This window comes from Coffea arabica, chromosome 8e, assembly GCF_036785885.1.
Source record: "Coffea arabica cultivar ET-39 chromosome 8e, Coffea Arabica ET-39 HiFi, whole genome shotgun sequence".
In the NCBI taxonomy this organism is placed as follows: Eukaryota; Viridiplantae; Streptophyta; class Magnoliopsida; order Gentianales; family Rubiaceae; genus Coffea; species Coffea arabica.
Window position 1 is genome coordinate 52,878,209 of NC_092324.1, and position 27,005 is coordinate 52,905,213.

The 27,005-nt window shown below is 38.3% G+C and overlaps 3 protein-coding genes across 12 annotated transcripts; 2 read left to right on the forward strand and 1 right to left on the reverse strand.

Annotated features, from left to right (window-relative positions):
• Positions 1-8,220: 8,220 nt before the first annotated feature.
• Positions 8,221-10,379, reverse strand: LOC113703177 (heavy metal-associated isoprenylated plant protein 30-like). Of its 2 annotated transcripts, none has more exons than XM_027224456.2 (3): positions 9,992-10,379; positions 8,915-9,012; positions 8,221-8,606 (listed from the first exon to the last, which is right to left on the reverse strand). In XM_027224456.2, exons 1-3 carry the CDS (start codon positions 10,279-10,281, stop codon positions 8,284-8,286), a joined length of 711 nt encoding a protein of 236 aa, XP_027080257.1. In that variant the 5' UTR covers positions 10,282-10,379; the 3' UTR covers positions 8,221-8,283. The 2 variants fall into 2 exon arrangements, with proteins under 2 accessions (XP_027080257.1, XP_027080258.1); XM_027224457.2 differs by having other exon boundaries at positions 8,915-8,990; positions 9,992-10,264.
• Positions 10,380-15,488: 5,109 nt separating this feature from the next.
• On the forward strand, positions 15,489-19,385 carry LOC140012515 (replication protein A 70 kDa DNA-binding subunit B-like). Of its 9 annotated transcripts, none has more exons than XM_072060623.1 (13): positions 15,489-15,818; positions 16,004-16,148; positions 16,317-16,477; positions 16,928-17,011; positions 17,096-17,256; positions 17,344-17,614; positions 17,705-17,801; positions 17,895-18,019; positions 18,138-18,216; positions 18,307-18,442; positions 18,530-18,690; positions 18,773-18,896; positions 18,998-19,385. In XM_072060623.1, exons 1-13 carry the CDS (start codon positions 15,719-15,721, stop codon positions 19,043-19,045), a joined length of 1,692 nt encoding a protein of 563 aa, XP_071916724.1. In that variant the 5' UTR covers positions 15,489-15,718; the 3' UTR covers positions 19,046-19,385. The 9 variants fall into 9 exon arrangements, with proteins under 9 accessions (XP_071916724.1, XP_071916720.1, XP_071916721.1 ...); XM_072060619.1 differs by having other exon boundaries at positions 15,491-15,818; positions 19,008-19,385; XM_072060620.1 differs by having other exon boundaries at positions 15,492-15,818; positions 16,928-16,987; positions 19,008-19,385.
• A 1,826-nt stretch (positions 19,386-21,211) lies between these two features.
• Positions 21,212-26,619, forward strand: LOC113705032 (uncharacterized). Its single transcript, XM_027226896.1, has 6 exons — positions 21,212-21,746; positions 21,919-22,035; positions 22,146-22,834; positions 22,901-23,060; positions 23,170-25,795; positions 25,908-26,619. The coding sequence occupies exons 1-6, from the start codon at positions 21,212-21,214 to the stop codon at positions 26,617-26,619; spliced, it is 4,839 nt and encodes a 1,612-aa protein (XP_027082697.1).
• The last annotated feature ends 386 nt before the right edge of the window (positions 26,620-27,005 follow it).

The following is a 27,005-nucleotide window of genomic DNA, read 5'->3' on the forward strand; positions in this document are numbered from 1 at the left end:
GTTATTACTAGTACTCTACTATTACCCGCCCAGATCGAGAGGATATATAAGTACTATGGTATAGTTAACTTGTTCGATTTCTTTCATTTTATCCAAATAAAAGATGACTACACATATGCAAGTACATGTGTATTTCTTGCTCTGCGAATTAGCTAGGTGACATATCATTGCAGTTATCGTTGACGGAAGATGCTGCTGGGGTCGAAAAGAGGTTGTATATATTCTGTACTAGTTACTACTACCACACCACAATTGAATTAATAGGAGCAAAAATAGTACGTACGGAAAAGGCTTAATTAAAAGCTGGGTGCGGAAGGCCTGGAGGGGTTTCCTCGTGCCTATAATTGCATGCCATGCTTAGTTGCTCAACTGGCCGCTGAGTGAAAGTGCAAACCATATCCCATCATCATTTCCACTTTCTAGCTAATTTCGATGTACCACTGCTCATCTTACTCGCCAGTCACCACTCTCTGCATGTGTATCATCCTATAGTCCGGTGGTAGACCTTAGATTAGACGAGGGCTTTTTTTTCTTCTTTCCTTTTTTGAAGGAGTTTAATTGGGGGCAGTACCGGTACGTAGTAGGGGACCCTAGCCTATATACATGAGGAGGAGGCGTGATATATGTATGTATGAAATGCTTGTACATTTAATTCAGTACTGAATCTTGAAAGACGTGGAAAGTTATTTAGGCCAGTAGCTAGCTAAAGGCTAAAGCTTGTGTATACGTAGTAGGTCATCTTTTGGCAAAGCAAACTAGCAAAGCAGTCAGCAGCAAACCAGACCCAGACCCAGGTCTCTGCAAAAAAGTCAGCCACTGCCCGCTCTGATTCCCGCTGCGTTGTACTTGTACACTCTCCTCTTCTTCTATAGTACCATATAGTATAGTAAGTTGTCTGCATTTGTCGCTGGGGACAAAGCTAACGGAACCAGAGCTTTTCCACGTACTCTTAGCGCTCTAACCTGGTTCCGCATTTCAGTAGTGTTTCGCTACTTACTCTGATCTGATGCCGCCCGAAGTACTACCACATCCCTTCATTTTTATTCGTCAGTATTGTGCCTACACTTTGCACCTCAAAACAAAGACATCTTCTTGTTCTTGAGCCAGCAGTGTAGGCATCAACCTTAGCTGACGATTTGTGGTCGCAAACTGTTGTCAATATACCGTATAAAACCTTGACATCGTTATCAATGGGTAGAACACTTTTTTTTTTTTTTTTTTCTAAATAAAGGCTTTATATTTAACAATTTTTCTACGAGACGCTTTAAGTCTATTTTTCCTTAACTTTTTTTCCCCTAAAACCTAAATATTATGTGAATTCTGGACGAGGGAATGATTATTTTACCAAATTGTGATGCAATTTTAATTTTTTTTAAAAAACATATGCACATATTGTGTATACACTATTTTTTCCTCTACCTTTTCAAAGATTTGTTTTTAAAGCATACTTTTTCCTTAATATGTTGTAGTTAAATAACTAAAATAGCATGCCACCATTTTTTTAAAAAAAAAAATTCTACAATATAAGAAAATATTTAGATACATACCAATTAGTGGTAACTTATGTACATAGGTTTGGTAAATAGCACACATCAATGTAGTACATTTCATATAAAACAATACGTTCAATGTTGTCAAATTTTTTTAAGCAAAAATATCCAACAAAAACCCATCCAAAATACTACCTTCATTTCAATCTCATGACTATATATACAAAAATTCATCAACGGACGAAAACAAAGAACTAGGAGAGGAAGCATGGGGTTGTGCATAATTTCGGGAAAATGAGGAGGAGGATAAGAAGGAACAGTGTAGAGCAATTGAGAGAGATAGCATATTCAGTAAAATATTTCATTTAATTTTCCTCTGTCCTTTCTTCCTTCTTTTCATCCTTAAGTTATATTGTTAATTACTTGCGTAAAATATTTAGTCATCATATTATAATATAAGAAATTAAAAAGTATATATTTACTGGAAAGAATTAATTAAGTTTCTATTTTGTTAATAATCCCTGATTATTATCATTTTTTTTTCCTATTTTGGATTACCAATCAATGCATTACCAAGAAAATTGTAATTGCATTTTAAAGAAGATAAAAAAAAACTTATGATCATTAGTTGCTAATTGCTCTACGGATGGAATGAGGCGTTCAGCTAAAATAATTTGTGATATTGATCTCACATGCATAATTCAAACACTTTGATGCATATAATTTTGATCTGAGTAATAAATTTGTTTGTTTTTAAAATAAGTAAATTTTATGTGTATTATCAGTGTATACACTATCATGATTAAATTAATGATTCATAAGCTAAATTTGGATTTTAAATACAAGTTTGGATTGGTTGTCATGTATTCAATGCTGATAGTATATATATATGAATATAAAAGTAATTCTTTTAAAATTCATTCATTAATCTCACTGGTATAAGAAAGCAAATGTATAATCTAAGCTATGCCCTTGAATATTTTGTTTGGCTTAGTTGTAATTTTTAAAAATTAATTTGGAAAATTTGTCTCGAGGGTTTATGTCATATTATAATGAAAAGAATACATGCCGATCATTTAATTTTGTTGACTAACAGAATTTTTTCTATCTTTTCAAATTCTTGAACATTATCAGAAGCGGGACAATATAATGACTACGTATGATTGACAATGTAATTGCTAGCTTGGCTTATATTTTTCCTTTTTGTTTTGCTAGCCCTAGTTTAATATCAAAGACTTAACTGCTGAACCTGCGCAATTACCGGATTGGAGCATATATTTGATAGGTTAGTCAGCTTTATGCAATCTATGATAGAATATAGGGTAAATTACCTTTAACCATTGTGTGGTTTGATACTTTACCATATGATTCTCTATAGTTTAAAAATCTATACATAATCTTTTCATAGTTTCAACTAAAGTTTCATCGCTAGATCTTTTTGTTAAAATTGACTGTCAGTATTAAAAGTCAAAGTCAAATTAGTAGATTGACAAATTCACCCTTTCATTATTTTTTTCTCCAAATACAAAAAATAAAAAAAAATAACAAGTGGACAAGTGAGAAATAGAAAATACCAAATCTTTAATGATTGAAATATCTTTTTTATTTATTCTTTTCTAATGGGGGGAAGAGTAGGATTTAAGAAGTGGGGAGGGAGTAGGGGGATTTGAACACAAGACCTCTAAATCCTGAAATTTTAATTTTAGTCACTAGATCAATACCTCTTCTCTAATGATTGCAAATATTATTATAGGTTTTAATTTATACCAAATCTTTAGTGACTGCAAATCTTTAACAGTATCTTGTATATCTTATTTATCTATTCTTTGTTGTATTTATGGATAGTTAATATTTGTTACAATTTACTAGGCCAAAGTATAGTTTTCTAAAATCATCTCTAATCTCTTTCCAAAGGGAACAAAAAAAAAGGAAAAAAGAAAAACAAATCAGTGAAAGGATAAATTTGTCAATTTACTAGTTTGACTTTGGCTTTTTGATATTAACAGTTAGTTGTAATGGCAAAACTAATGGTGACAATTTAACCCATACCATGAAAGCTGTGTTTTTAAACTCGGATCGGACTGGCCGGTCGAACCGAGAACCGGCCAAGTGTTCGGTCCGAGTTGTTCTTCAAAACCGGAAGACTAAAAACCCGGTCAAAAACCGGAAAAACTGGGAAAAAACATGAAAAATCTCACATATTTCATACTTTATAAATGTTGTCCTAAAATTTGATGTTATTTTTCAATCAAATCCATAATTTTAATTCTAAAGTTGTTAATGTTCATTAAATAATTTAAATTGCTACTTGATTATTCTAGTTTCTTTGTATTTTCTTGTTAAATATATTTGAAACATCAAATATATATGAATATACCTTTATTAATATTAACATACTTTTAGATATTTTATATACAATATTTTAATTTTTGAATAATTTTTATTTATGACATCATCCGGTTCAACCCGGATCAAATCCATTGACCCCTGACCCCTGAGTTTGGCCGAGTCGATACCCGGTCCGAGTCTGAAAACATAGCATGAAAGGGTTATGTATAGGTAATTAAATGATAGGAGGGTAAAAGATAATTTACCCAAAACTTGTTGTGCATATGATATGGTTCATGAGTGCAAAAAATTGAATGAAAGTTTCTTCCTCTGGTTTGTCTTTCCTTGCATTGCTTATTTGCTATTTCTTTTGTCCATGGATTTTGTTTTGCAGTTACTTCGGCCATTTGCCTCTAATTTAAATAACGTTTTATTTACTTTTGAATACAAATTTTGGGCAGCTGACATTTCACCGTTAAGTTGTGTCTTACATGATCCTTTTAAACATCATTTTAATTAATTTCAATTCCAACAACTAGACTCTATTCATTCTTTTTGCAATTTATTCGGTCCAGTTTATTGCATTCCTACTGCCAAACTTAGCAGATGTTGGTAATTTTGTTTTAACATGGTTGTTATTTTTAATTGTTAAATGATATCTGTATAACAGATCATGAGAAGGATTTGAATGCAAATTTGGATATGCAATGTAACCGTTTCTTAATTTGTTACCTACCATGATCAGAATGCACCAAAAAAAAAAGTCGAACAAGCAATATGTACAAAGACTGAGGATGCTACCTGCATTGTTCATTATATGGATGGATCAGTCTCACAATTGATTATTATTATTATTATGATGTAAAAACTCTCTTGTGAGTCTTCATTGATTATATGGATGGATCACTCTGTTTTTTGTTTTGTTTTGGGTTTGTTTGTGGGGGTACGTGGCTATCTTGAAATCTTGGTCCATTATCAACCACTCTTCGTCCTTTTGGTGTGCCTGGCTCCCCTGCACAAAAAATAAAAATAGAAACCAGAGACGATAAGTGGAGTATGCCACAATACTGATGCTAATATTGGAATTGGAAACCAGAGAGGAAGTAGTCCCCTCCCTAGACGTGTAAAGAAATCACCTCCCTAGTCCCTCCCCGTATATGTAGGCTATAAATGTAGGCTTTATACTAAAAATAATTGTAGTTTAGCCTGTTGGTCTAGCTGTAGAATAGAGGGCATGAGCTAGGACGTAGGAGACGTAGGCTTCATCAATTAATGACCACAGTAAAGAAAGAAAAGCTATTTAAAAAAAAAACGAGTAAGAAAAGAAGGGCAATACGTGGAGCGCGCTTTTAAAATTAAAAGTACAAGTTGGTCGTGGCGATCACCCCAGATGGAACACAGAAGCGTGCATTCTACTCGAGAGAAGACGGCAACACTGGCAAGTGCAAATTATTGCAGAAAGAGCAAGTGCAAATTACAGTGAAGTGAGATGGTGAATTTTTGAGTATGGACGGACCACGTTGGTATTTCAATGCAACAGTAACAGATGATGACCCGTGAATTGATGATTCTTTTTCTCCTTTCCGTCCATCTTCTCTTTGGCCATCTCTGATCTCCCCCCTTTCTTTCCTGAATCAGCACATTGCTACCCACTTTTCAAAGTATACTTGCTTCTCCAATTCGTCCCTCCTCAGCTAACTCCTCTGTTCCCTCCTTTACTCCGACTACGTCGTACTGATCATGATTTCTTCTTCTTCTTTTTTTTTTAAAAAAAAAAAAAAAAATCTTCTTCTTCCCTTGAAAAACACGCAGCACACAGACATATGCATAAATAAAGAGAGAGAGAGAGAGAGAAAAGGAGGACTAGATACATAAACGTACGTCTTTGGAAACCGGTAAGGAAGGGAAAAAGGAGATGCAGGCTTGGCGAAACAAAAAGTGATGCTAAAAAAGTAAACACTGGCCAATATCCTCGGTTTCGTGCAATCTTAGCAGCAAGTAGTGTAATAATTGAAATTTGTGTTATAAAAAAAAAAAAAAGACAACAAATGAGTGTTTATGGCAGGGGATCAGGAGCAAAAGGGGAGAGCCGCCGGACAAACCCCCCATTCTTCCCCCAAGAAATCCAACCCAACCTGAATGCCCAGAAATCACGAATTGATCAGAAGGGAACCGGGGAGGTGTGGCTAGCTAGCGTCTGTGCAGGCATTGACAGAGAAAGAGCAAGTTTATTTTTTTTTTTTTTTTTGGGGGGCGGGGGCGTGGGGCTTGGGGCCCCGAGGGGGGGGGGTGTGGGAAAGAGGATGGCAGCAGATCCCAGAAAACAACTTCGCAATTATAACGACATGTATGTATAGATTCTAGGCCGCGGTAAACTGCGACAGCAACTGATCATGCTGAGCAGCACAAGCTTCCATAACCAGCCGTAAAGTTTGCATGATGCACTTTCCTCACCACCCCCCCAGCACAACACAAAACACAGCAACCCAAAAAACCCCAAAAGGGGGGAAAAAAAAAAAAGAAAGCCTGGAAAGGAAAAAAAAAAGAAAATTTAAGCGAAAAAAAGAAAAAGTGTCCAGGAGGAAGATTCATGAATTGTACAGACCTGCAGAACTTTTTCTTTCAGGCCCATCTCATCCCGTCCAGAACGAAAACGATCCAGGTACCCCCACCTGGATGGATGGGTCTGGCAAAGCAAACATGGCAACATGCACGCCCGCTCCATGCCTTTCCCCACTGTCCGAAAGGATACAGCTTTCTCTCCCTCATTCATTGCCGAGTACCCCCTGATGATTGATTGTGCTAAGGTATCCCAAACTGAACCCTCCATGCACTTTCTCCTGTTGCCAGCCACCCGCTGATCTGATCATTACTCATCCATCCTTAACCGTCACCACTCCTCTCACCCGTTCCTTTTTCGTCTCCTTCTTAGCCCTACTTTTGTCTTCACCTACCCCTACCATCATCATCATCCTCTCTGCTTCAGCTTCCTCCAATCTCTTTCTCATTATTAATTATTTCTTCCAATCTCTCTCTTTTGTGTATCTGCTCTTTCTTTTTTTTTTTGTTGACCTTTTGGCTTCAATATCATTATTATCATATTCATAATTTGTAATGAAGAATGATTTTTTTTTTTCCCTTTTTTTAACACGTACGTGCATCTGAATCAAGTATATAGCTAGGATGAAGTTTTGGTTAAGCTAGCTATAGCAGTGTAGCCTTTTCAACGATGAGTGATTAAATAGTTCAGCACATTTTCCTCCTTGGCTTTTGAGTTTTGAGTAGACACGGGCCGCAGAATTATTCAGCTACGAAACAAATGGATACACAAAAGTTCGTTCATTCATTCGAGTAATCTCAAGTTAACTCATTCATTCGAGTAATCTTCATGGATTTAAGACTACGTCGTACGTACACCTTGCAAATGTACTACTCATCAATTAGTTAGTTCAAAATAAGGGAGGTAAGTGGAAATTGGAAACTTGAGGTGAGGTGTGAAGAACGTGCGTATAAATATATAAATTCGTTTTCTTCTCTTATATTTTATTTTCTTTAATCTTAGGTTGATGATATAAGTAAATAAAAATTGATCAAATGGAGATGATTGACGACGTAATTAACGTAATAAAATAGTGCAAATTTCATTCCTTATGTATGATGATTGACGACCAATGGGACCGTGAATTAATAATAATTAGCTGCGTCATTTATTTATATGAATGAATAATACTAATGAATGGGTATGGGGGGACCGGTTTAATTCATTGCCGTAATAAAAAGTCATTTCGGGAAGGGTCCCCACGGCTTAAGACTTGCCCAGATAATTTGTGTCTGTAGTAGTAATTGAATGCCTGAATCTATCATGGGCTGCCAACTGTACGGGTATTTGCATCTTTTTAAGCCATCACCATAACATATAGTAATTGATCTCATGTAGATGTAGGTAGGGTGATATATAATTTCCAATTTGTGTCCTTTGGATTGGATGAAGCATACATAAATTAATAAATCTGACTGCACCTCAACTTGATTTTGAGCATTCTGCGATTCAAAACTTTTGAGGGAGACCAGGCAACAATGAATATGTGCTGCTACTCTCTTCGATTCTCGATTTGATTTGAAAGAAAACAAATACGTCGCCAATTGTTGTTTAGCTATGGATCGAGACAACCCTCCTAGCTTACTGTGAGGCCGGCCTGGTCGCCTAAAGGTAGTGGCCCGGCCCATTTATCTTGACTGTGTTTGTTACCTGGGGGCATCTAAATACAACGTTGCAAGGCAACAGACGGCCTCATAAAAGGCAGTACTACTATTCTCTGGACGAGAGACGCACAATCCCGCACTAAACTTATCTTATAACGAGAATTGAATGGGCCTTCACTAGCACTAGCTTCAGATGGGATGGGGAAAAAAAACGCACATTCCCTGATTTTTTATTTCTTATTTTTGGCGGCAACATAAGAGATTACATGAGACAGCAGGCATTTACATTATCGTCGTTAAACATGTTGCTGACCTTGTCGTCTCCCCGTTGAGTGACCGGAAGACTGCCGTGCCTGTCGGCAGCATTGTAGCCGTGCCTCCAGTAGTTGTAGCTCTCTTTGAAATCGCTGGTGGTGTCCTTGAAGTAGTTGGTGGTGGAAGTGAAGTAGAGCGGGGGATTTGGATAGGGCCAAAACTCTGCCCTCTTTCCCGCCCTTCTCACCGCCGTCAGCACCTTGTTTCGATCCACGTACCCAATTACTGTCACCTTATCCATCTCCAGCTCTACGTCGACTGAATCCACCCCTGTACATACACATACGTACACAACCTCAAAAAAAAAAAAAAGCCGATTACCTAGCTACTACTGCTATTTCTTCTGTTGTTGAACTTGAGGGAGGGATCATGCACGTAGTAGTGTCTGACCAGAGATTGATTACTCACTTAATTAGTCAACTGTGTGCGTCTATACTAAGAATTAGTAGTATATGTGGAAATTAAATTCGATGCTTGTATATTGTAGCTAGTATAATACTCCTGTGGTTAAAATAAAATTAAATCAGTGACTCATGAACTACCTCTGAGTTTGTTAAAATTAATGAAACTAATTATACCTCTGAGTTTGTGGATGGCGTCCTTGACAACTCTCTCGCAGCCACTGCAGCACATCCTCACTTTCAGCTCCACTGTCTGCAAACTCATCCAACCAACACTAGTACGGGTTCTTTAATATTCCCCAGATTAAATGATACGCGCTTCGCAGATTCCCCTTTCCACAAAAGCATTAACTATATATGCAGGGCTCTTTCTTTTGATCACAAAAGTATATACACCTTAATTTGTTCCTTTTGATCGCGGTTACTTACTAAAGCGTTTTCGTCAATTAAACCTGTGTCTCTGTCTACTTGGTTTAGGGCCTTTAGGTTTCAGTTGTTTAACTCAAGTTTTATTTTCCTTCCAAAATATGTGGAACTGGGATCCCATCTGCTTTTGTAGGACGACTGACTACCTTTCTTCTTCTTCTTTCTTCCCTTTTTTTTTTTCTCTTTCCTTCGTTCTTTTTTGCAAGCTAGCTTTGTTCATTAACTGAAGCAGCCAATAATAATTAAGGAGATTTCACCAAGGATGATTTCACCAAGTTTGTATGTCAGATTTTGAGCGACACGGGCTGGTATTTCCTAGGTTTTGTTACCCTTTTTTCGTCTTTTTGAAGAGGGCATGCATGGGAGGTATCTGCTCGCCACAACAACAGAGTCGTTTTCTCTTCTTCCATAAATAAATAAACGACAACAAAAGATGTAAAATTTCAATCTCTGAAAAAGTCAGATTTGGGGCCATGACATACTTATTTCAGTTTAGCTGTATTAGTTACAAATCTAATGTAGTCCTTAATATACAAGCGACCACCAGTAGCAAACAAAGATGAACTAGGTATACGGAGTCAGGGATACTGACCCTCATCCTCTTCTATTGAGTTTTTATTTTATTTTTATCTCTTCTGTTGAGTTGGTTGAAATTGTCCCAAATAATAATAACAATAACTAAATATATAATAGAAGTTTGATACAAAGTTTATTTCCGAACAACAACCGGTTCTAAAGGATAAACCTGAGTACGTATGTATGTATGCATGTGGATAAGATGGAGTATATGTAAAACATGAAGGATGGATGGATGGATGGAAGTGAAACCTGCAAAGAAAGCGGTCGAGCCTTGGTCTTGGGCATTTTGTAGCTGATATTGTCGTTGTTGGAGCTTTTGGGGCGATAGTGGTTGGAGTCTTGATGACGATGATATTGAAAGAAACAGTAGGCAAGAGCTGAGACGACAAAGCCAAATAGCCTTTCCGGTAGGTTAACCATTGCCAACAGGTTCCTTCTCTAGATATATATACTACACCTACTATGTAAGTAACGTTATGTAGAGTTACATTAATTAGGAAAGAAGAAAGGAGAGACGCATGGGAAAGGGAAGAACCCATAAGTAGTAGAAGGCATCATTGATGAGGCTGGCAAATGCTCTATTAAAAATATTCCTCCAATCCTAAGGCGCCTCTTCCTTCAGTCCTAATATTCTCTTACGGAGTAGTTTTTTTTTTTTTTTCTTCTTCCTCTTGGTAACATATTCCCTTCTCCAATTCAACAAAGCTAAGTAATCAAGCTGATCATGATATGACAGTACCACTTTCCCTTTTGTTACCAGTTTCTTGCCTCCACGGGAATGGTGAGTGTTTAATTAACAGATTATTAGTCGCCAGACCTACGAAGCATATTTGAGAATGAATAGGCACGTGAGCGTTGTGTACATACTCAGTGCATGCAGAATACTTCCAATCGAATCGACAGGTTTATTCTTTTGTTCTAAATACCGAAGCCAGTTCTAAAAAGCAGGGGGAGTGGAATCCAAAACCTGGAATTTTTTATTTTATTTTTTTAATGCCTGGAATTGTGTGGGGTTAGCTAAAGCTAATATGGCTGCTGACATTGGAAAAAGAATATCAAGCCTGGTGGGAGATGGATGGGCTTAAGGAAGTAACAGACGGGCTTTGATGCGAAGGAATCAAATATTTCTTCAAAATCTCCTCTTCTTTTCTTTGTATTTTTTCTGTTTTGCTTCAATATCTTGCACAAGTAAACCGAGCCATGCCTCGGATGTATGTATATATATACATATAGTTGATCCCTTTACGAAATAACAGAGAATTCGAATAAATTCCTTAACAGTACTCGCTTCATCGCCCGTGTACTGGTCTTTCCCCGGCCGATTTATGATCGCTTTCTTTCCTTCTCTCTGTCTTTTTTGTTATGTAATGTATGACATTAACTACGTACTAGGAGGGTTGAGTGTGTAAACATCTGGACATACATGGGATTCTTCTTCTTATGTATAAAGTATATTAGGTTTGACAGATAATTGCGATCGATGTGGTACGTTGTACGAGCTAAGAGGATCTGATGCTTTTGGTTCATGCCTACCATTATTATTGTTCTATATACTCGCTCCAAATCTGACTCTGAGTATCATCACATGACACGAACGAGTTATATTAAATACAAACAATTGTTCGGGTCTGTGGGCAACGAACGATAAAAGAACATCCGGTCTGCCGAAGAACTGTGGATAACAAGACTTGTTCCTAGTCTTAATAAAGTTATATTATTGAAGCAAAGAGAATTAGGTTCTGGTTCGTCATTTGGTGACGCAAAAGTACTTGCTGCTTTGTAGACTGTTCCTATCTTTGATTATCCGGGATTGTCACAACATCACTTTGTTATCCCCTCTTCCATTACACCATCTCTGCCATACATTACACTCTGTAGAGTATAATAGCGTGGATCCACAATCAAATTATATATTTATTTTAATAATTCACACAATACATGTCCCGTAAAATTTAAAGCTTCTAAAATTATCAAATCATGACCGTTACACTTTCAGTATGGGAGCTATTGCACCCCATTGTGGATGGGGATGAGGTATCATTTCACGTCTTCATTTTGTCTTTGTTTCCTATTTCGGCTCTAATATCTACATTCCGCATGTAGATTAATCACCAAAAGTTCAATTCCGTGTTTTCTGATTTCTTATTTCACTTTGTTTGAATATGAATCAAATCTTTTTCCTTTTCCAATAGCCATACGCTCTTTCTTCAATTCAGTTCTCTATCGACCAACACAATAAAACGACAAACCAAAAAAAAAAAAAAAAGGAACCCAGAAAACTTATGGACCTTTTCACCAATTTAATATTTTGGAAATGCTCTTTTTTTTTTTTAATCCAAACTTCAAAATGAGAGATAGGAAGTAGAAATGCTATCGAGTCAAGCCAAACTCGAGTAGTACCATACTTGAGTTGGAGCTCGAAGGTTATGGGAACTACTCGAGCTCGAATAAACCCCTGACTCCAAACTCGAACTCGACTCGATGTAGTTGAAAAAACCTCGAGCTCAAATTCGAGCTCGTACTCGTATAAGATCTGAGCTCGATTACTCGATTTAATCTCAAAAAATGAGCTTGAAAACCTTTGTTAAATTAGATCTTTTCCTTCTTAATGTTTTCAAATTAAGTTCTCTAAAAAACAAGAAATAAGAAGTATGATTTTATGAAATCCCTGCTTTGTCCAAACAAATAAATAAAGGTGTTAGAATGGTTCATTGTAAATTTAATAAGTTGCTTATCTGTATTAGTAATTTTCTATATATTATATATAATTTTTTTTATTTTATTATGAGATACTCGATAGAGCTATATTATATATATATATTTTTTTTTATTTTTTTATGAGATACTCGATAAAGTTCGTCGAGTTCTTGAGTATCTCATAACTAGACTTGAGCTTGACTCGCTATTTCTATTGCTCCTCGAGCTCGATCAGAGCAAGCTCGAGCCAAACTGCTAATCGAGTAGCTCCCGATCTCGAGTCTAGCTACTTGGATCAGATCCACCCCGAATAGGGAGGATATGAGAGTTGAACTAATGATCTCAACTTAAACCATATCCAAACTTAAAAAGGTGTTTTGGAGATACTATACTATAATATTATATATGAAAAACTTTTATTATAGTTATTTGTTGAGGTGTTTTTGAAATGTAAAATCTTATTGAAGTATTTTTAAAAAAATTAAAAAAAATTCACCACCCATCACCCCTTCTCTCCTCCCTCCTCCACCTCCACTGTCACCCTCCTCTTTCCTCCTCCCTCTTCTTCTTTCTCTCCTCCCCTTGTTCCTCCTCCTCCACCCTCCTCTCCCTTCCCCACCACCCGCTCCCCTATGTTTGCATTTTTTTAGTATTTTTTGTAAGTTATACTTGAGATGTGTGTTTTTGAATTATATTTAAAATTTATTATTGTAGATTCTACACATAAAAATAGTTTGTAAAAACAAATGATAATCCAAATAGAGCCATTGGTTTTTGTTAACAATCGAAAAACAATTCAGGACATGACCATCTATCCGGCATCCAGCGTCTTTGCAGTTTCACCGGCAACAGCAAAGTGCGATAGAAGGCCCAGATTGGGCGAGCTTGGCTCGGGCCAACTTGGACCATTAATCTCAAAATTTTGTAAAGTTATGCTCAAATATATTAAATTTAATATTTTAACAATTAAATTACTTAACAAATTTAAATTTTAAATTTTAAATTTTCAAATTTCAATTTTATCAAAGTATTTAGTGATAAGTTGAATCCAGTCCGACCGAGGGAGGCCGGGGGCTAACATTGGGCTTGCAGGATCTTATTAGTTGACGGATGGATTCTAGTACGAAAAGTGTGCATGGATCAGGACTGAGGAAGAGGGCATGTGATGTCGCGAGAAGCACGAGGAGGAGGGGGAGGCGGAGGCGGAGGAAGAGAAGGAGAAGAAGAAGCAAAGGGAAGATTACGGAGAATGAGAAAACGAACCCGCGGAGGGAAGGGGAGGGGAGCCTGGTTGAACATATGCTCCAGCACCCTAGCCACCAACACCGTGTACTCCTCCAACAGCTCCGCCACTATGGCCACCAGTATCATACTAGTATCAGCAGTTGTTTTGTGTACCGAATTGCGAAACAACTAGAGTAGAATATTATATAATTAGCCAAAGATCCGAGGACAGGAGTCGTGTGGATTATGAGGTGGAGTTGGATGTAGAAGTAGGAAGTAGAAGCAGCTTAATTCCAATTGAGAATTGCGACCGTTCTGGGAAATTCCGTCTGCGGCTCCACCGAACTACTACTACTAGTACTATATTGGGGTGTGGATTGGGGGACTGCTAATACTAATAAATATAAAAGAAAATTACAATGTATAAATCTCAGTCAACTTCCAAAGCCTGCCTGGGATTTTATATCAGTAGGAGTATATATTCAGGAAACGTGCCATGGTGTAGCAGTAGCAGCTACGGCTAAATCCATGGGCTGGGCAGGGCAGCCGGAGATGGAAGTGGTGGTGGTGGTGGTATTCAAATCCATGTCCTGCTTCTTTTTTTCAATTGGGGATGGTGGGCTTCTAACTATCTGTCCGCTGGAGCAACTAGTAAGCAGCAGCAGTCACTCTGGAATTTTCTAGGTCGGGGGGTGGGGGCAGCGAAAAATGTATAATTTATTTATTTATTATTGGTAGAATATGAATGGATCATAATTAGATTACTACGTAATTAGTAGTGCATCCGTGACTGCTGACTATATTGTATTAGTAATTATCATCATTTATTATGCAATGCCTATCCAACGGGCTGCAGTTGCTAATCAGCACTCAGCGGTAGTAATCAATCCCTATCCGCTAAGAAAGCGAAGCGGACCCCAAATTTCTGACTTCCTTTTTCACTCATCCCTCTTTTTTGGCCTTCTTCTCGTTGGAGTCCACGTGCTTCGTAGTTCGTCCTATCTCTTGACAACAAGTACTTCCATCGCATACGGAGTATAAAACACAAAAAATTCTACGTCCATCCATGAATGCTGCACCCGTCCCCCTCCCTCGCCCTCTCCAGTGAAATTCTGTTCAATTCACTTCAGTTATTGTAATCTCACTTCAATTGAAGTTGGTGAAATCTGCATGGATTGAAGCTATCTAATGCAAGCATTTCCTCTTGCCTCTCTCTCTCTCTCTGCTCAGTTTGATTAGTATAAATTAAAATTTATATATAAAAATTTCCTGTTAGAATAGTTTGATTCAAGTTAAGCTCGATAAAAGCTCATTTGATTCGATAGATAAATAACCAATCTTTAATACAATTTCAAACTCATTAAATTAACCAAGCAAACTTGAACACTGAGGCTATGTTTGAATTATAATTTTTCAATTACTTTTTTATTTTACATACATCAAATCACTGCAATACATTCTTTTAAAAAAAACTCCTATAAAGTGTTCGACTTGGTTAACTTGCATTCACACCATTACAAATATTAAATAGCACCCTCCATGAGTGTACAAATGGAGGAGAGTTTTTTTTTTTTTTTTTCTGAAGCGGGGGGAAAGGGGATATATAAGGTTGTGTTTGGATTGCATTTTCCGTCATTTTTCATGGAAAAATTACTGTAGCGATTTGATATATGTGAGGGAAAAAGGTGATAGGGAAATGTGATCACGGAAAACGATAATATTTTCCGACGAAAACCTTCAATCCAAGCAAGGCCAAATTTTTCACAGACAAGAAGTACAACACAAAATGAAGCTACATGTTTATCAACATATAAGACTAACAGCCGAAGGATGGTTACTGTTCATAAGCTTTTCGTCGTCCTCACGTGCCGAAGGAAGGTCCTCACGTGGTTCTTTTTTTTTTTCTTTATCTTCCCTTTCCGTCTCGTCTCATCTCATTAATGCACCCACCTGCTTTTCCGTCTCCTCTGGTTCTTTTTCTTAATATCTTCCCTTTCACCTCTTTTCATATCTTCCCTTTCACCTCTTTTCATCTCATCTCATCGATGCACTCGCATGCTTTTCCATTTTTTTATTAGACGATGGATTTTATCCTTTGGATTTATGGCCTCCGTCTTTTACCTGAGATTTCTTCTCTTCTACCCAGCAATTGGAGGTATCTCATTAATGCACTGCTCTGGTTCTTTCTTAATATCTTCCCTTTCACCTCTTTTCATCTCACCTCATCGATACACCCGCATGCTTTTCCATTTTTTCCTTCTCCGTCTGCTGTGGTTATGAATCTCCGTCTGCTGTGGTTATGAATGAGTGTGTTGAGAATCTTTTTCTTATTAATTGGAGTAAGGCGTATTACACGATGGATTTTATGTCCTTTTCCTGGGATTTCTTCTCTTCTGCCCAGCAATTGGAGGTATCTCATTAATGCACCCTCGTTTTTCCCACGTGCTTTACCTGAGATTTTTTCTTTTCTACCCAGCAATTGGAGGTACGATTCCTTTTTCTCCTTCCTATCTCAGTTTTTTGGCTCTTCCCTTTCACCTCTTTTCATCTCACCTCATCGATACACCCGCATGCTTTTCCATTTTTTCCTTCTCCGTCTGCTGTGGTTATGAATGAGTGTGTTGAGAATCTTTTTCTTATTAATTGGAGTAAGGCGTATTACACGATGGATTTTATCCTTTGGATTTATGGCCTCCGTCCTTTACCTGGGATTTCTTCTCTTCTGCCCAGCAATTGGAGGTATCTCATTAATGCACCCTCGTTTTTCCCACGTGCTTTACCTGAGATTTTTTCTTTTCTACCCAGCAATTGGAGGTACGATTCCTTTTTCTCCTTCCTATCTCAGTTTTTTGGCTCTTCCTTTTAATGATTATGATATTTTTCTAGGGTTCCTCTCCCAACTTTTTGCGTTCTTCAACCTTACTTTTTTGTAGGAAATTTCTTCTGTGCTTTTTTCCTTTTTTTGTTGTATTTTCGCTTGCATGCTAAGTTTTACAGGTGTTTTTTTTTAATTTTATTTTCTAGGCTTCCTCTTCTAGCTGTTTGCGTTCCTGCAAAGGTTGATCTTTTGTCGGAATTTTCTTCTGTGCCTTTTCCATTTTTCCCCTCTTTGCCTATTTTACGATTGTTGTTCTTGTCTTTTAATTTTTTTGCGTTATTTTGTTATTTTGTAATTTTTTTGCGTAAAGGTACTGTTTTTTCCCGCTTATTTTTTTTGGTCATCGTCTTTTCGTACGGTCTTATCTGTGCCTTTTTGTTTTGCAGGAATGGCAACTGCTGCTGCTTCCACTGTTAGTTTTGTACCCGAGCTTGGTGCCATTCCATGTGAGCCTTTTGACGCATCTTCAGGTTTTTATGTTTTATAGGTTCTGTCTTAGTTGCCTTTGGGTATGCTTGTCCTATATATTTATCTTATTGCTGCTATTGCTTCAGCCGTTGCTGCTGCGCCTAAGCTTCTTCGCATATCAAATGTCTCTGAATCTACACGTGGTTGGATGACCTTGGTTCATGTTGTTGAGGCTGATCGTGTCAAGGTTGCTAGCCATGGATCGATTTCGAAGTCGTTCCGTTTATTTCGGTTTGGCGATTCGCAGGTGCCTTTGATTTGTTTCTTGATGCATGCTTATTTGATGCTGTCATTTTTGTGCTTGCTTCGCTGTCTAATATAATTTTCCAATTAGGGTATTAAAGTGTCTGCCATTGTTTATGATGACAACGTTCCTTGTGTGGATGGGCTTCTTCTTCCATTTAGGAAGTATTATATATCGAATGCTGAGATCCGCCGGCTTGCCGAGCTCCCCCCAGATTGTTTTTATCCCTTTTACTGGGTGATTAATTCTGATACTTCTATTAGAGAGGCTACTGATGTTGGGCTTCCTGTTCTGCCTTTTTATTTTGGCCTGCGCTCTTACGATTCTTTGCACTTTGTTGCTGACACTAATAACCTCATAAGTAGGTTCTCTCTTCCCTTTTCTTGCTTTTTTTTTATTCGTTGTTTGTTTTCGCTTCATTCACTCTGTTTTTTGTCTTGCATGAACCTAGATATCATGGGGGTGGTGGTTAATTCTTTGCCTGCACGGGACGTTTATGTGGAAGGAATCCTTCGCCGTGAGAGAGATATTATTATAGTTGACCAGGGGTAATCATGTTACTCTGTCTACATTTTTTTTTTCCTTGCTCTTTGTTTTGTTGCTCTTATGATCTTCTTCTTTTATTTGTGTCGCTGATGTAGGAAGCGTCCCATCATCTTGACCCTATTTGGTGACTATGAATCTATTGAGGGGCGAGCTATCGAAAATTTAATGCATGCTATGCCTATTATCATTGCTATCAGGGTTAGGGTGACTACAAAAAAATGTATGCTTTTCCCTTTCTTTGTTGGTTTTCTTTTTATCTTTTTTGGTCTCTTTTATGCGGATCTACTGTTCTTTACTGTTGGGTGTTTGCTGGTTTGGTTTGTCTCTTTTTTCCTTAGGTTTGTCTTTGTCGATTCATCCCTCATCTATTGTTCTTGTTTGTCCTGATGTTTTGGAGGCAAAGTTGCTTGATGCTTGGTAAGTGTTGCTTCTTTTGTTTGTTTCTCTGGTGTATAGGATGGGTCTTTTCCTAAGCTGTGTACCCTCTTGTTTTGTTTTTGCATTTAGGTGTACTGATAACATTTCTGAGTTGGTTCGTTTGGTTTTTGACGAGCGCGCTTACTTGGACCCTACTGTCTTGCTCCCCCCTGTTCGTGATCTCACTGTTACTACCATTGCCGATGTTCTGTCCTGTGACCCCTTCGTTAGTGCTTTTATTGTTTCTTGTTGCTTTGGTGTCTTTTCTTTATCCTGTTGTTCCCTTCCTTCATTTTCAGTCGTTGGATGTCAGGATTGGGGAAATGCGTGGATTAAGGGCCATGTTGAGGTTGCTTGGCCTTGTGCTCGCTCTTGGCATATGGCATGTCCCCATTGTTATGAACTCTATGATTATGCTACAACCCTTGGAACTCTATGTCTTTCTTGTGGCCTGGGAATATATGCTTTCCCTAGGTGCGTTCTGTTTTTTCATTAGTTATCACAGGATTTCTGTCTTCCTTGTTTTGGTTTTTCATGGTGCTGTTTTTAAGAGCAGAGCATGGATTAGGCTTACTGTTCATGATGATACTGGGTATGTGAATGTTATTGCGCTGGGCGCTGAAGCTGAGAGGCTAATTGGTGTTAGTGCCGTTTACATGTATGCGTCTACTGATGATGAGGTAGTGTGCTGCTCTTTTCTTGTGTATGCATACTTTAATTTGATGGTCGCTCCTTTATGTTGCTTGTCGTTCATTTCCATTGTTATTGATGAGGTTTTCAGTTTCTTACAGAATTTTGCGTTGTACTGCCGTGTGTCTCGGCAAATTAAACGCTCAAAGCTCTTGCTCTACATTAAGCGTTCTACTGATGTGATCAGAACAGAGACCACAACTAGATACACTGTTGTTGCCTGCTACCCAGCTTAGTCGAGCTATTTTTTGTCTCTCGAGCGTCTATAAACTCATATTTTGTAATAGCTCTTAGGTTTTATGTACTATTCAATTAGTTATGCTTGCCTCTTGTAATTAACTACCTATGTGGCCAACAGGAAATTGTTCTTCCTACAGGAAATTGCCTCTGATCTTGTTCTTAGCCAGGAAATGTTGTTCTATTTTTTGTATCTGTCTTTTCCTCTATATGTATGGCTATTGAAAGTTTCTGTTTGTTTATATTCGATTGGGCCGCGTGTATTAACCATTCCCTCTTTTTATTTTTTATGAACATGGGAAGCCTTGCTCTTGTTCTTGGCCTTACGAAGTGTTATATTTGTAAATGCATTTTTCCCCCTTGGATGCTAGGCAACATTTTATATCAAGCTAATTGGTAATCAATGGTCTTTGTTTTGCCTTTAAAAAAAATAGTACTGCCCTTCAAGATAGCATATTATCCTCTGCGCATTAGTCTTGAATTTCGTGGCCCAAGATCGGTATTCAATGGTCTTTACTTTGGTCTTTAAAGAAAGTTTTCCTGCCCTTCAAAATACCATATTATCCTTTGCGCATTAAGCTTGAATTCTAATTGCCTATTTGCGTTGGAGGAAAAGAACTTTTCTGCGCCGATTTATCTTTTTTCCCAAAAAAAATTATCGCTTTGGGTAATTTCCCTTTGGACTACTTTGCAATTGTATCTGACCAGCTGTCTTTTCTCCAAACGTAGCTCTTAGGACCTTATTAGATTGATATCCCTCCATGCACTGTCCGTGCATTGCTCTTTCCATGCACCGCATTGCTCTTTTCATGCAACGTAGGTACGTGTGTAAGGAAAGAAAGATTTAACAGGTCTTCATTTTTTTTGATCTTTCCTGTGCGCTTCCCTTACTTTCGCTTTTGTTCGCGACTCTTGATTCTGGCGCCTTCTTGCTCTTTGGGCAGTGTGCTTTCCTTCAAAATGCAATAATGCCGTTGTTAACTGGGTTGTTTATTGGACGATTCATGCAATTTGCTACTTGGACGATTCATGCAGTGACCTAATTTTTTTTTTCCCCTCGAAAAAAAAAAAAGCTGTTGTCCCGAATTGATACACGACTATCCCTATAAGATCTCGTTTCTTTGTTAATATCATTTCTTTGTTGTGTTGACTTTGCTTTTGTATACTCTCCTGTTCTACCGGGCCAGCCTTTTTTCCCGCCACATTGCTGAGCTCTTGTGCCTTGTTATACCATTTTCACTGTATCCGCTGTCAATTCCTTTCTGTTTTCATGCAATATTGATAGCCGTGTAAGGTAAAAAAAAAAAAACTCAGCACTCAGCTGCCTTTTTAGCTTTGTCTCAGCTCACCTTTCTTTTTTTACCTTTATACAAAAAACTTTCGTTTTCTGTGCTCTGTTTCTTTTGCTGCCGGGTACCTGCAGCGTATATGACCGTTTAGTTTGTTCATGAGACTCGTTTGCCCTGTGGTTTTTTTCCCATTCCTACGTATGCAGAAGCTGTAGTTCGCTTCTGTTTTCGTGCAATATTGATAGCCGCCTACGAGAAAAAAAACTCTTCGATCTACTATTTGGTAAATTTTCTTCCAGCACGGCCTTTCTTTTTGACTTTATACAAAAGCTCTCGCTTGCTCTGCTCTGTTTCTTTCGATAACATGTTTCTCTAGGGTATATCACCGTTTACTTTGTTGCTGAGCCTTTGTCTATTCAGAATCCATTGTTCTTAATCCTGCTATTCTCTTTCCTCGGGTATACTGCTCTTATGCTTTGCTCTGTGTATTCATCCTTTTTCCTTTTTCCCCCGTTCTTTTACCATTGTTTTGACTTAGTGCTAGCGGTTGTGGTGATCCTTTTTCCTCACTTCTTTGCTCTTTTGCAGTGTAGCTTCTTTTGACTGCTTCCGGCTCTTGTCCTTACTTTCAGTTTGTGTCTTTATCTCAGGTATAGTGATTATTATGATCTTTATGATTGCGCAAACCGCCCTTATATGCTGATAATTCTATATTTGTTTATCTAAAACTTGTTCTGTGTTATTACATTATTATAAGCTAGATCTTGATTCCTAACTCCATGGACCGCAACTCTGTTCGCCGTATGCGTTATGCTAAGATGGACAAGGGGAAAAAGGATGCCTTGTTGCAGCGTAGGCGAGATGCCTACGCGGAAAAAAAATGTACTGGCCATTCTTCTGCTACTGACGCTCTCGGTGCATCTCAGTTAGAGCAATGTGTGCACTATAAAAAAGATCCTTTGTCTACTTCACAACAAGTGGATTCATTTGTTTCCGTCTCTGATTCTTTTGCTCAAGATATCCGACTACCTTCTCATACTACTCCTCCTACCGTTCGTCAAAAAAAGGTATATAAAAGTAGGCAAAGCAAACGCATGCCCGGTGCCTCAAAAGGTTTGCAGGAATCAGGTGCTTTCCCGTCTGCCGCAGGAACTCTCCCCCCTGATAACCATGTACTTGTCAACAGTGATGATGCGTTAGCTGACATGCTTGATGCTACCGCAAACAAACTGGCTTCTAAGCTTAACCCGCAATCATCGTCTGTTGAACCATCTCCTTCTATGATTCTTCAGGCTGTGTCTTCACTGTCACAAGGTATATTCCTTTGACAGTGTTCCTGTTTATTCACTATGTTTGCTTATTCTTTTTGCTTGGTTCTGTTGCTCTTTCGAGGTGCAATCCTCGTTACTTTTGGAGGCTGCTGCTCTTTTCAGCTCTTTTTCCTTACCCTTGTGACAATATCGCATTCATCATCCTTTTCTGCCAGCTCTTTCTGTTCCTCCTATAGAAGAAGGCACCTGTGTTATTGACTTAGGTAGAGCGGAATCATCTGGTGTTGCAAACAATGCACAAATCCTTGTTAGTACACATGCTCTTAAAGAAGGTTTGTGAACGTCCTTAATATTGCTCTGTCTGCTTATAGCGACTGTCTTTACTATCGAACCTCGTTCCTTACTCCTCTATTAAATAATCTTTGCTTAACCGTCACGCTAGGGAGAAAAAGAAAAACTAGGCGCACCGCGTACTCTCGCTTGGAAAAGATCCCTGAACATTCTATTGCTTTGCCAAATGCTCCAAACTGTCAACATTGTGGAGCAAAGAGATTTCACTTGGAACCTCCAAAATTCTGTTGCGCGGGTGGTGACGTTTCTGTTGTTGTGCCCGTCATGCCTTATAGTCTTTATCGTCTTTTTTCTGGTACAGATGAAGAGTGTGTTGAGTTTCGCAAACACATCCGTACTTATAACAATAATGTCGCCTTCACTACTTTTGGTGCAAAGTATGACCATGATCTTACAAAGAACACCAAAGGAGTTTATACCTTTCGCGTTCAAGGTCAGGTTTATCATTTGTTAGATAGCTTAATCTCCTCCGGCAAGCAACCTACAGGCATACAGTTATATTTTTTTGATGAGGAGGAAGAGCTATCTACGAGGCTTCGTAATTCCCCTAGGCTTCGTGAGAGTACTATGAAGCTCTTAATGCGTATTCTTGAGTCTAATCCTTACACTAGATTCTTTAAGAGCTTGCGGGATGTGGCAGATCTGGAAAATCACAAGATTGTTCTTAACTCCAATCCTAGCTTAGATCAAAGGGTCTATAATCTACCAACCTCATCCCAAGTTGCTGCAATCTGGACAGAATCTGAGGGCGAGTCGCTTGAAAAAGGTCCACAAATTCAGGTTTATTCACACTCAAACACCAGCCATCGAATACATCACTATTTTTCCTGCTATGATCCTTTGCAGTATCCTCTCCTATTTCCTCACGGTGAGTGTGGTTGGCGTCATGGGATACTAAGAAATTGTGACTCAAGTAAACGAAAACGTGATGCTTCTGATGATGCCAATGTAATTGATGCTTCTTCAATACGGACTGCCTCAGATTTGATTCGCATGGAACAGGAAGGTAGTTTTATCTAATCTGATATGCTTGCCCTGTGGTTTGTCCTTTTAGTGAATTCTTTATAAAGCTATAGATAATATATATATATGTTATATGTTCGTGTTTTGTGTAGCTTCTGAAAACGGCAGAAAAGAACGCCGCACTGTTTCTGCCCGAGAGTATTATTGTTACTTACTCCAGATGAGAGAAAACGATCGTTCCATGTTATTGCATGCAAGGAGGCTCTTACAACAGTTTGTTGTTGATGTCTATGTAAAAATTGAAACATCTAGGCTTGATTTCCATAGGAAAAAACAGAATGACGTTAGGACAGAAATTCTACAGGGTGTTATAGATAGTATATCTGTGGGTCAGCGGCAAGGAAGCCAGGTTGGTCGGAGAGTGTACCTTCCAGCTTCGTTTATTGGAGGTCCAAGGGACATGCGACGGCGTTACATAGACGCTATGGCTTTGGTTCAAAAGTATGGCAGACCAGATATTTTTATTACTATGACTTGTAATACTAACTGGAAGGAGATTCAGGAAAATCTAAAGTATGGAGAAGATGCACAGGATAGGCCTGATTTGGTGTCCAGAGTTTTTAGAGCAAAATTCGAAATGCTTAAATCTGAGATACTAAAGAAAAAGATCTTTGGAGAGGTCCAGGCTCTTGTTTATGTTATTGAGTTTCAGAAGAGAGGTCTACCTCATGCTCACTTGCTCCTGATTCTTAAGCATGAATATAAGCCGTTGAATCCTGAGGCTTACGATCAAATTGTTTCTGCTGAGATTCCGGATCCTGATAAGCAGAGATACCTGTATTCACTTGTCATCAAACACATGATGCATGGTCCTTGTGGACAATTGAACAAAGATAATGTTTGCATGAAAAATGGAACGTGCAGAAATCATTATCCCAAGGATTTCAGTGAATACACTATCCATACAGAAGATAGCTATCCGCATTATAGAAGGAGGAGAAATGGTCGAGTTGTAAGAGTACGGAATAAAACACTTGGCAACCGTTGGGTTGTTCCGTACAATCCTTACCTTCTTGCATTATTTGACTGCCATATGAATGTTGAGATTTGTTCAACGGTCAGGTTAGTCAAATATTTATACAAATACGTCTACAAGGGGCACGACCGTATTAGCTTTCATATAAATACTGGTTCTGCTGCTGAAAACATCGATGAAATCAATGACTTCCAATCCGGACGATGGGTCGCAGCTGCAGAGGCCTTTTGGCGCATATATAGGTTTTCTTTAAATGAAATGACTCCTTCTGTTTACGCTCTTCAGGTACATCTTCCAGGCCACCAGATGATTTCATTTCATAAACATTCTGACCTTGCTGATGTTGTGAACCGTGCTGATTTTAGCAAGACAATGCTTACACAATTTTTTCACATGAATAAGACCGATAAAATAGCTCAAAACCTCAATTGCCTTTACCGTGACTTTCCTGAGTTTTTTGTCTGGACTCCCAAAACAAGAAACTGGACTCCCAGGAAGCGGAGGTCGGTCATTGGCAGATTGGTAACTGTTAGCCCAACTGAGGGAGAACGTTATTATCTTCGATTACTTCTATCTCATGTTCATGCTCCAACGTCATTTGAGGATCTACTCACTGTCAATGGTAAGCTTGCTCTATCATATAGAGAGGCTGCCTTCGAAATGGGTTTGCTCCAATCTGATACGTACTTAGAGGATGCTCTTACGGATGCAGCAACATTTCAAATGCCATTCTCGCTCAGAACTCTGTTTGCAGTTCTCTTAGTCTATTGCTCCCCCAGCAATCCAAGGCTTCTTTGGGAAAGATTCGAGGGTGAGCTTTCCCAGGATTTAAAAAGGAACTCTCATTTGACTGATTGCGATTCTGATCAAATAAGAATGCGTACTCTCCAAGAGATAAACAGAATCTTAGAACAGATGGGAAGGAATGTGAGTGACTACCATCTTGTTCCTGAAGGATTTTCTCTTGTATGTGATGATCGGCTCACAAAGGAGATAGAGAGTGAGAGAAACATTCCATTCACGGAAGAAGACTTGCTCTTATCTTCGAAATTGAACGAAGCCCAGAAACATGCTTACGATGTTATTCTAACTGAGGTTTATTCTTCTGGGAGTAAGAGCTTTTTTGTTGATGGTCCTGGGGGGACTGGCAAAACGTTTTTATATCGTTCACTTCTTGCAACGCTTAGATCTCAGGGCTATATTGCGATAGCAGTTGCATCGTCCGGCGTTGCTGCTTCTATTCTTCCTGGAGGAAGGACTGCTCATTCAAGATTCAAGATTCCGTTGGATGTGTCAGCGAGCAGAACCTGCCAAATCAGCAAGCAGAGCTCTATAGCTAAGCTGATTTCGCTAGCCAAACTAATTCTCTGGGATGAGGCTTCGATGGCTAAAAAGGATACTGTGGAAGCATTTGATCTATTGCTGAAAGATGTGATGGATTCTGATATGCCTTTTGGTGGTAAAATAGTAGTTTTTGGTGGTGATTTTCGTCAGACTCTACCTGTTATACCAAATGCATCTAGGGACCAGCAGATCGAAGCTAGCTTTGTTAATTCTCTTTTATGGAATACTCTGACAAAGCTTTCTTTATCAGAAAATATGCGAGCCCTTTTAGACCTTCCATACTCAGATTTCCTTCTTAGAGTTGGTGAAGGCCGTGAACCTGAAGATCTTGAAGGGAAAATATCTTTATGTGAGCATTTATTAATTCGGTACAATAACAAGAATGAATCACTGAACAGGTTAGGAAAAAAAATTTATCCTTAAGGCATACTGCTCTTATAGGTGCATTTTGTGTATACATATATATATATACACACTCACACGCTTCTAATCATATTCTTACCTACTCAGGTTAGTGGATTTTGTATTCTCCGATCTCTGCCTTTATTCATTAGATCCATACAGCATGATCAACAGATGCGTTCTTACGCCAAAGAACTCCTGTGTCGATGATATTAATGAGATGATGATTGATCGATTCCCTGGACAGGCCTATGTTTATATGAGCACTGATAGAACTCTAAATGAAAGAGATCAAGGGGACTACCAAGACTTTCTGAATTCTTTAAATCCCAAAGGTTTGCCTCCCCATAAATTAGTCCTGAAAGAAAACTGTCCTATCATTCTTCTAAGGAACTTAAATCCTACAGAAGGATTATGTAATGGGACAAGGCTCATTTGCAGAAGCTTAAAACAGCATGTGCTCTGTGCTGAGATTGCAGTCGGTGAGCATCGAGGCAAACAAATTGTTTTGCCTAGAATTCCACTGCAAACATCTGATGCTGAGAAGATTGGAATTCCTTTTAAACGTATTCAGTTTCCAATAAAGCTTTGCTTTGCCATGACCATCAATAAGTCGCAAGGTCAAACATTGGATCGTGTAGGCATCTATCTCCGCGAGCCTGTTTTTTCGCATGGCCAACTATACGTTGCTTTATCTCGCGCTAAGATGGCAACTGCTGTTAAAGTTTTGATAATGCCACCAACTTTTCATGATACTGTCGTTGAGGTTAAAACCCGAAACGTTGTTTACCGGGAAATTCTAGAATTAGCTAAAAGATGACTACATGCATTGAGGTATTTGCACACTTGTAGCTTCACCTACAAAGATTCTTTATATTGCCTGCATTCCACTCACTGCGTTTATTATTTACTTTCTATTGTTATTTGTTTAGGCTTAACCTTTATATAGATTTGCTTCATCTTTAATGCAGTATGGGTGATGTTCTGTTTATTGATGATATAAAGCCTGGAATGAAATCATGGACAGCTATAGTAACGGTGCAAGAAAAAATGAATATTGGGTCTTCGTTCTCTACTCCAACCAAGTACCAAAAGTTCATACTTGCTGACTCAAAGGTAACCTTATTATACTAACGACAGCTGCTATAGAAATTTTCCAGTGTTTAATATATATTATATACTTTATGCTTTTTTTTCCTAACTCTT

Coding starts and splice junctions, on each gene's coding strand:
- LOC113703177 (XM_027224456.2), bottom strand. CDS start 10,281: ATGGGTTCTTCCCTTTCCCATGCGTCTCTCCTTTCTTCTTTCCTAATT. Junction 9,013..9,991: donor CTCGACCGCTTTCTTTGCAG/GTTTCACTTCCA, acceptor AACCCGTACTAG/TGTTGGTTGGATGAGTTTGC. Junction 8,607..8,914: donor CGCCATCCACAAACTCAGAG/GTATAATTAGTT, acceptor GTGTATGTACAG/GGGTGGATTCAGTCGACGTA.
- LOC113705032 (XM_027226896.1), top strand. CDS start 21,212: ATGGACCGCAACTCTGTTCGCCGTATGCGTTATGCTAAGATGGACAAG. Junction 21,747..21,918: donor TGTGTCTTCACTGTCACAAG/GTATATTCCTTT, acceptor CTTTTCTGCCAG/CTCTTTCTGTTCCTCCTATA. Junction 25,796..25,907: donor AAGAATGAATCACTGAACAG/GTTAGGAAAAAA, acceptor TTACCTACTCAG/GTTAGTGGATTTTGTATTCT.
- LOC140012515 (XM_072060619.1), top strand. CDS start 15,719: ATGCTTTTCCATTTTTTTATTAGACGATGGATTTTATCCTTTGGATTT. Junction 17,012..17,095: donor GCCTTTTGACGCATCTTCAG/GTTTTTATGTTT, acceptor CTATTGCTTCAG/CCGTTGCTGCTGCGCCTAAG. Junction 18,897..19,007: donor ATGCGTCTACTGATGATGAG/GTAGTGTGCTGC, acceptor AGTTTCTTACAG/AATTTTGCGTTGTACTGCCG.